This window comes from Stegodyphus dumicola, chromosome 7, assembly GCF_044657685.1.
Source record: "Stegodyphus dumicola isolate Sdum_Otavi_A_Nest chromosome 7, ASM4465768v1".
Classification (NCBI taxonomy): Eukaryota; Metazoa; Arthropoda; class Arachnida; order Araneae; family Eresidae; genus Stegodyphus; species Stegodyphus dumicola.
This window is the reverse complement of record NC_140774.1, coordinates 47,151,912-47,161,582: the sequence shown is the minus strand read 5'-3', so window position 1 is coordinate 47,161,582 and position 9,671 is coordinate 47,151,912. Positions and strand designations below refer to the sequence as shown.

The following is a 9,671-nucleotide window of genomic DNA, read 5'->3' as shown; positions in this document are numbered from 1 at the left end:
GGGAGGGCCAGGTTTCTTGTGTAATGATTCTATTAATACGTTCATATAACCTATGCGTTTGATATTGAATACTTTCTTATTTTCTTCTGATTTTGGTATATGTACCAAGAAACGCGGCATTGGTTTATTTTCTTTTATGTTTCTTAATAGTGTAAAAAAGTTAACCTTGAATCCTTTGTCAAGTAGTTCTTGAGTGATGGTTCGGGTAAGGCTCCTATGTACCTATTAGAGGAGTCTTAGGTTCGGGGATTTGTGGATAGAAACATTTTTAGAACCAAAAAAATAAATAATTAATTATTAAATGTTTTGAACTCTATATCTTCACGACTATTAATTCTTTTATATTTTAAATCAATATATATGTCAATTATATTTTTTTGTTTCGTGAAAGATATTTATCAGTTGATGTAATTTTTTTTTTAAAAAGAACTCTCTTTCGGTATGGCATTTAACCGTTATGGGGTCTGTTTTCACAGCTTGAGAGTATGTTTACTCTAGTTTTAAAGTTCTAGTTGAATGTCAATACTATTCTCTCCCTTTCGTCTTACCATGGTAATTACATTTTTAATAAACAAGTTTTTTTTAAATATATTTAACTGAAATAAAAGTGAGCAAATTCTCCTTTGGGTATTCCACGTTGATAAAACATGCAATCATGGAATATTCTTAGCCCGGTGCACTTATATATTTACTATATTTTTTGTAAATGTACGACATTATGTAATTCATATTTGATATTGCTAGTGCACAATTTTTTTACATTGATGCATAATTTTTAAAAATGCATCCGGATACGTAAAAAGACTTTCTTGAAATGAAAACTTTTATTCTCTGCAAAGTCTTATCATATCGAAATATTTAGTTTTAATTTCAGAGCAGTTGGAAATATGTAAAAGAACCTAAATAAATATTTCTTAACAATACTAGAACTGTCAGGGATTTGATTCCGAGTGGGGATAATTGGTAAGTTTGTACGCTCAGTGACCCGCCTACTTGGCAAAATATTACCGAAAACTGGTGCCAGTTGTAAAGAAGTGCATGTATTTCGAGATGTGATATATGTGCCCTATTAAGCAGAACAAATTAGTAAAAGTAAATTTAGGCAGCCTGATGTAGCAAAATGCTTTTCCCCATTTTATTCTTAGGCATGATGTTTTTACATTAACTAAAAGATAAAGTTGAATTTTATCTAATTTAAATAATGTTGTGTATAAACATGTAAACAATAATTTATATTTATGTGTATAAAAAATTCAACGTGATTTTTTTCAGTTATTTAGTTGTAATACTTTTCTGGCAAATTTATTGAAATAAATTGATGATCTTAGTTAGAATTGACATCCTAAAGCATATTTTTAAATGGCATTATTTACAGAGGATAGGGCATCTTGGTAATATTTCTTCCAAAATGTGAATGTCAGTTTAGTGTTCGCTGTTGACGTATACGATAATCAGTTCTTTGGAGAAATCATACCAGGGACAGAGCTTCAAGCAAAACATTTTCAGTTCAGTTTTGGAAAATCCCATGTGTCTATGTAGGCCACAGATTTCAACGAAATGTGTTTTGGCTAGGAACCCTTCAGTGGTAGGTGATAGGCACAAGCTCACCATATCTTAACTTGATAGAGCACATTTGGGATGTCATGGATCGCCAGCTCAGAGCTCAAACACCGCCATGTCGGAATATCTTGACCATGTGTGACTACTGCATAGACATCAGGTACATCCTGTCTCCCGTCATCTACGAAGAACTTACGGCATGCATGCCAAGGAGAGTTGCAGTTGTTTTGCAGGCCAAAGGTCACGTAATGCTGTAAAGTATATTTTAATTTTAAAGTGCTGTCCTATTAATTCTTGTTTCTACTTACAACTCGCTATCAGAATGAGTTTTTAGAATTGCATTGAATGCAAATGAGTTAGAAGTAGTATTTAAGAGAGGTTCAACTTACTTCGTGAGAGAGAGCTAGGAATACTGAGTAATGTGTGTTTGCCTTTGGGCTAAAACTCTCTTGAAGCTATTATGCTCGGCCATTTATTCCCTGCCTTTTGATATTCACTAGGTATTTAAATTAAGGGCCACCTATGTTAGAATTGTGTTAGCTTCGGCTACGTCTCTTAGTTCTAATTTAGTCTTTATTTCTTATTCTGAGTATAAGCCCATGTGGAGGCTTTGTTGTAAGCCCGAGAAAGGGGCCAACTATTCATCTTATTTTGAGTGAAATAAAGAGTAGTTAATCTTTCTTGAGTGTACGACTTTTATTTATTTGAACTCAGCGATAAGTCGATTAACAGTTCTCTATGTTTCTCGATATTTACTGTAGCCAAAAAGAGTGAGGAGCTCTACAATGCATGATTGAGTAGGTGGTCATAATGTTTTCCCTCTTCAGTGTATATGTATGTGTAATGATAAAAAATTTAGAAGTACATGGAGACTTAGAATCTCAGAAATACTGATGGCGTAGATACGTGATAGCTTAGAATGTAAATCCATAATGAAGAGGAAGAATTTGGATTGTGTAGAATGTAAAATCTTTAGTAACTAAGAAACTTGGCAGTCCACGCAGATTAAATTTTATTTTTATTTAAATTCATATTTGTAGCCACAATTCTTTTGGGTTCTGTAATCATGCCTATTTACGGAACATTTACATTTTTGAGTACTGTTGTAATAAGAAGAGAGCACAGCGAAATGAAATCGCATCCAAGCAGCAACAGAGATACAAGCAAAGTGCGCATTTATCCTGTATTTAAAATCGCCAAGAGGAAGGTTCTGGTTTACGTTAGAAAAGTCTCAGTTCTCAAAGTTTTGAGTTCAAGTTTCCAGTTAGCTACATCATCAGCACACGACATAGTGACTATGCGACATAGATTTATCTAGAAATTATGCAATCAGAGAAGTTATGATTTTTTAGAATAGAGAGGGAGAATTAAGGTAATTAATCTTACCATTAGTTTAAATTATAATTTTGATTTACATATTTTTATCACACACACACATATATATATAATTACAGAACAATTTTTTTAAATAATATAATCATGCCTAGTATTTTTGTGTATTAAGCTGCTGCAAAATTATCAATACACTCTAAGACAAGAAAAGAAAAATGCACCAAGAAGGAGTTATTTGAATAGGATAAAAATTTGTTTGATGTAACGTAAATGTACAGAAACATAAATGATTACAATTTCAGAAAAATTGGTTGATTAATTCAAGACAAAGGACTTCACAAAGTGAGCAAGTCTATAAAACTTTGGTCCACCTCTGACAATGATTCTGCAAAGCAGTTATTCAGCTTGGCATTGATTTTTAGAGTTGGCAGATGTCCTCCTGTGGAATATTGTGGCAAATTTTGTCCAACTGAGGCATTAGATCAGGGGTGGGCAAACTCCGGCCCGCTGATAGAGTTTTAATTTGCCAGTCCGAGGCAAATGAAAAGAAATATATATTTATATACTATATCCATCTCCTTTTCTACTTTGTTTAAATATTTTATGTCTTCCTTTTTTTTTTAAAGGACTGATGATCTTTTTACTTTCTCTATTTTTGTTCTACAAAACATAAATTGAAGGAAATAGCAAGCACAGACAATGCTGAGGGGCAGGGGGCTCCCAACCTGAGGTACATTGCCAAACGGGATTAGTGCCACCCTACCCACGAAACAATCTACCATGTTGTGACCCCACAGAGCAAGTCAGACAAGGCAGTACCAGTACGTTCCCTGCCGAGCCTTACTCGATCCTGAGAGCCCTCAGGCCTTTTGTGAATTTGTTTTTATACACCCATGGTTGTGACTGCCTAGGTACAGATCCTAACCAGTACTTCCCAGGCATTTGCCTGAGTCAACTCCCTGGGGGTGGCTTTCAGTCGGTAAATGTTAAAAGCGGAAGTTCTTTGCTAGTTATAGCTGTAGACTGGTGCCAACAAGTGTTATCTCTTTCTCGGGGAGCAGACATACGAGATCTAATATGTGGCAAACTGCACATTTTAAGCTCCAGCCAGCGGCTTTTTCTTTTGGTGTGAGTTCTAGTATCATTGATTGCGCGTGGAAAGATTGCGGACATATAGCATCATTGTGAATGGTGGTGAAATTATTAAAAGTATAGCGTAGCTAGTGCTTGTTAGAGTTATTCATAAAATATTTCAACCCCAAAATGGCTACTAAAAAACGTAAAGTTGATTTAGAGTGCCATGCTTTTAATAATGAATGGACCTAGAAATATTTTTTTACTGTTGTAAAAGATAAACCAGACTGCAATGAAGCCGTAGCAGTCTTCAAAGGATATGACATTTTCCATCATTTCACATCTAAGCATAAGAATTTCAATTACGAAGCAGTGTTCAAATATGAAAGAAAACAAAATGCCAAAAGTCTTGGTAAAAAATTATAAGGCATACAAATTTTTTTCAAGAAGATAAACAGTATCCAAGCAGCAGCTACACATGCAAGTTACATTGTAGCATAGAATATTGCTAAAAATAATGATGCTCTCAAATGATGGGAAGCTCGTTAAATGATGCGTGCTCCAAGTTTGTTATGTTTTATGTCCAGACAAGAAAAATAACTTTGAGACTGTAAGCTTATCTCGAAAAAGGTGACTTACTATAATTGAAGACATCGATAAAAATTTGACATCACAATTAGAGTCAAAGATTGGTCAGTTTGAATTTTGCTCCATAGCTATGGATGAAAGCACTGATATAAATGTTACTGCTCAACTAGTATTATTTATAAGAGGTGTTGATGAGAACTTTGAAATTACAGAGGGACTGGCGTGCATGCGTTCTTTAAAAGGAACTAGAACGGGATGTGATATTTTTCGTGAATTTCAGAAATATATGAAATTGCGATTTCAGAAAATTTGAATTTCAGAAATATAATAATAACATATATATGTAATATTATGACTGATGGAGCACCAAATATGACAGGAAAAAAATCTGGGTTTCTTGGACTCTTTAATCAAAACTATCCCGGGAACAATGTTGTTTTCCTACATTGCATTATACATCAAGATGCTCTGTGTAAATCTGAAATTGAATATGAAACCCGTGCTTGATGCCGTCGTGAAGCTTGTAAATACTGTTCGATCTCGTGGGCTTACTCACAGGCAATTTCGAGATTTTCTTCAGTCCGTCCAATGTGAATACTTGATGTACTGTATTACGCGAAAGTAAGGGGGCTTAATGCAAAATATGTTTTCGAGCGAGTTTAGCAGCTGAAAGACAACATTGTGTCGTTCTTCCATGAAAAACAGTGTTCTGCGGAGTATGAAATGTTACTAGATCCAGAATGGATTTCGGACTTTGCATTTTTCACAGATCTTCTTTGTCGTATGAGCAACTTGAATGTCAAGATGCAAGGGAAAAATCAATTTATCGACAATATCTGGGCCTATCTGAAAGCTTTTAAAATAAAACTTAATTTGTTTGCTGGGCAGCTAGCCAAGAGTGACTTGTCTCATTTCCCGAAGTTAAATTCAATTCCCTCAGTAAATGAAGAGAAGCTTAGGAGTTATGAAGATGGCTTGAAAAAAACTGCATTTTAAGTTCGAATGCAGATTTCAATATTTCAGTGCCGTTCAAACAGAATTGGATATTTTTATCGTGCAGTTTAACGTAAACTCTGAAGCAGTGAAGGCAGATTTGCAGCTTGAATTAATTAAGTTGCAATCTAACAATCATCTCAAACAGTTGTTTATAAGTTAGAGTTTTACAAATCATTATCAAAAGTAAGTTTCTCAAATTTAATATGTCACGCCCAGAAAATCAGTGCTATGTTTGCCTCATCTTATACGTGAACAAGTGTTTTCAACTATGAACCGTAGAAAGAATTATTTCAGAAGTAGACTGACAGATGAGCATTTAGCCTCGTTCCTTAGAAAGTACATCTCACTTTGAACATCAGTATAAGGAACTTTTTTAAATGAAATCGCAATTTCATTCATCTCATTAACATGTTTAAATTGTAATTCTTTTATATAGTTTTTAAAATTTTTGAAAAATTTATCTTAGTCCGGCAAATTTTTTTTTTTCAATTTTTGGCCCGCGACCGAAAAAGTTTGCCCATCCCTGCATTAGATTATCAAAATCATGAGCTGGTTGGAGGGCCCTGTCCATAATGCTCCAAATCTTCTAAGTAGGAGAGAGATTTTGGTGAGGTATTTCAGTTGATTAGCAAATCAATCTTTTGGCCCACTGTAACAAAGATGTATCATCATTTTTTTTTGTTATTACTGCATATGAAAATCCTGTAGAATTTTTGCTAGATAGCTTAGTATTGTGGTCGTAGAGTTCTGCTTACATATTGAATGACTGTCTTCAGGTGATATTTTGATGTGAATATAAGTAAAAATTGGTTATCACTCATATTGGTTAAGGAAGATTCTAGTCATCCATTACTTTTCATCTCATTCATTTAACTTACTTCCATACTTTACCAGGAGCAAATTCTTTTATCTTCAAACAAAAGATTTCATTTAGGAATCAGTGTTTCAAATTAATTTTACAAAAGTACATTTCCAGGAAGTATTGTTGCCTGCTAAAATTTTTCTGAATTATATAGACAAGTGACATTATATATTTCAAAATCTAATGCATCTTTAAGGTGGGTGTGTGATTTGTAGTTTGACTTTTAAACTTGTTTCAAGTTTCAAACCTAATTTTCCTCAAATGTTTTGTTCAAATTTCAAGTTGTTCAAACAAAACAATCTCCATTTTTGAATTAAAGCACCATTTGTTAAGAAAGGAATGTATTAGTGGTGAGTAAACATGAAATGTAAAATATTTTCCATATGGCTAAAACCCTTGTATAAAGCCACCCAGTTCTTAAAATGCTGCTTAAAAGAAAAAAAAAAAAAAAAAAAAAAAAGACTGCTAGGTCAACAACAACAATATATTATTTGCTTAAAGTTTTTGGTGATGTTATTCAAAAATTATGTTCATTTTTGTTATTATTCACACTGTTTGATGTTATATTGACATTCAGTTCCTGTGTATTATATATATATGCAGTGTTTTTTTTTAAACTTTTATTTTCATTTTTTCTCCCTTCATTTTACAGTTTTTTTGTATCTTCATTGATCCACAACGAAAATATTCGTTCCTTAAAATTTAGCTTTGAAGTATTCTCCTATGGGAGAGCTGGAATCAGTTTCTTCAACTCGTAAGTATTATTAAACTTCTCTAACTAGTGTAATTAATTGGAAAGATACACAGATGCAGTTTTTTTATTAACCCGTAACAGGGGAGGTGAAAAAGTTGAACATAACAGGGGACGTGCAGTCTCGGAGACCGCGCATTATAATAAATTTTTAAAAATTGTCTAATTAAAATATCATCATGATATTTCACTTAGATGTTCTTTGAACATTTTACTCTGAAAAGAAAATATGTTTTTACACTTTAAAGTGAAATTAAAGTTTTCTCAGAAAATTTCCCCATAGCCTCAAATTTTTCGATGAAAATCATATGCTGCACTAAATTCTATAAAACTAAAAATAAGAATGCATCTATTTTGAATTAACTATTTTATCTATATTACTTAATATTCAAAGCAAATTTTAACCGCAGAAAATTGTATGTAGCACAATACAGAAAAATTTTGACAGTACCTAAAATATCAGTATCTCACTGATTTTTTGATAGTAAATAATTTAGTTTTCGTCTTCTTTAGCATATTCATTGCATAACTTTTGCGTGCATTCCAAACAAACAGGGTCTTGGCAAGATAAACATAAATATACTGTCTTTCTTTTCTTGCTTGGGAGGCACAGATGACATGTTTTCTTGATTTTAATTTTGCTTCTTTTGTGCACTGTTCCACATCCTTAGACTCAGCTTCTTTTCCTAAAATCCGCTTTATCGTCAGACGCAATTCTCGATTTATTCTTGGATTTTCCCCTCTCCATGTGTAGTAATGGTGGTGGTTGGACTAATTCTCTAGCTAATTCTTTCGAAAACACCATTCTGGTCATAACAGGGTTTTGGTTATAACCTTGGTGCAAAATGTATGCGTTTACTGTACTCATATCTACTAACCGGTAGAAAAGAGGCATAGGCCAACGCGTTGTTCTCCTACTACAGGAATGGACAGAACATTTTTCATCTAAAGCATCAACACCACCTTTGGTTCTGTTATAAAAACCAATTATTTCAGGTTTCTGTGTTTTTGAGTCTGTTTCTATCGAATGATGCAATGATGACATCAAAACCACTGCTCACCTTTTTTTTTCGCAGAAATTTTCTTCACAGTCAGCTTCTTCACTAAAATCACTTCCAACTTCGTCTAGAATTTTTTTCAGTTCTTCTGCATAACGTGGATCGGAAGGATAAATGAATCTCCGCGGACCTAACTTCAGAGCCATGTGTTCACTACTGCCGAAAATTGTAACATTGAGAGGGAGGTGAGGTCTCACAGACCGCTCTAGAAGAATTTCAACAGATACACTTGCCAAAGCATTCCGATAAGAAGGGGTCAGAAAGAAGGTCACGAAACGTCAAGCTAGGGGAAGAATCCATTCACTTGGACAAAGCATGCAATAGGGGTGATGGGAGGAACATGTGGCGCGGTCCGTCAGACCGCACGTCCCCTGTTATGGGTTAAGCACTTTTTTAGCTGCATAACCTCAGCAAGGTCTAGTTGCAAATTGTCATCAACTATTATTGCCATTCTTAAAAAATACTCAGAAAAACATTTTGAAAAATTTTCAGTATGACGTAAAATTATGCTATTTCATTTTTCATCAAAAATGGGAATTTTAAATGAACAAGCATATAATACTGTCTCTTTCTTTAAGAATAGGCACTTCAAAGCCATCTCTCCTTTCTGGCTTTAATTGTAACAACGGTAATGGTTATTGTGAAAGATAGTAAGAGTCCTCTAATTTACTAAAATCTGATGATCTCCTTTATATTAACATGATCACATGTGTAAATTGGAAATGAGGGGATGGTTGTTTTGACCATTAAGTGCCTATTTTAAAATAACAGACAGTAAGAACAATTTTAAAATACATATTCTATTATAGTACAGAGTTTGAAATCTGCACGTCCTCTATCCAGACTTCCAAACCATCAGCATCCCCTCAAAAAAAAAAAAAAAAAAAAAAAAAAAAAAAGAGAGAGAGAGAAAGAAAGAATGGAGAATATATTAAAAAGAAGGCATACTATAAAGGCAACTTTTCTTTCGATTAAATGAGATTCCTGCATGTGTCTTTCAAACACTTGCTGGCTAGAAAATAATTCTACAGCAATTGATATTATATATTGGTTGGTGTTGGACATTGCTCTAAAGTGGTTGTGGGGGGTTAGCCTTTTTCTGTCTGACTTAAACAATAAATGAAGCTCTAAGACATATTTCAAAATGATTATGAAAAAGTTGTGATGAAGTGCATTTGCAGCTAGGTTTTGCTATTGACAGGACCAGTGCTGATGGCTCAAACCAAAATATTTCATGAGGAAATGGACTTAAAAAACTGATCTACAGGTCTGTAGGAATCCACTGATCCATGGGAAACACAATTCCACTGAAACTCCTGAACAATTTTCAGATGAATTCATTAATGACAGAAATTTATCTCCAGTGCTGATTTAAGGCTCTTGACACTAGAGTTTTCTGGCAATAACTGCCCCAAAATACCTTGACAAGCTCTGCAGAAAAAGCCCCAAC

General features: G+C 33.9%; 1 protein-coding gene across 1 annotated transcript in view; it reads left to right on the top strand.

Annotated features, from left to right (window-relative positions):
- The first annotated feature begins 422 nt into the window (after positions 1 to 422).
- LOC118181215 (uncharacterized) overlaps positions 423 to 9,671 on the top strand; it is an 84,234-nt gene continuing 74,985 nt past the window's right edge. The window contains exons 1-2 of the mRNA XM_035350296.2: positions 423 to 552; positions 7,065 to 7,166. Coding sequence (XP_035206187.1) covers positions 7,136 to 7,166 — 31 coding nt within the window. The 5' untranslated portion in view covers positions 423 to 552; positions 7,065 to 7,135. The remainder of the gene's footprint in view (positions 553 to 7,064; positions 7,167 to 9,671) is intronic.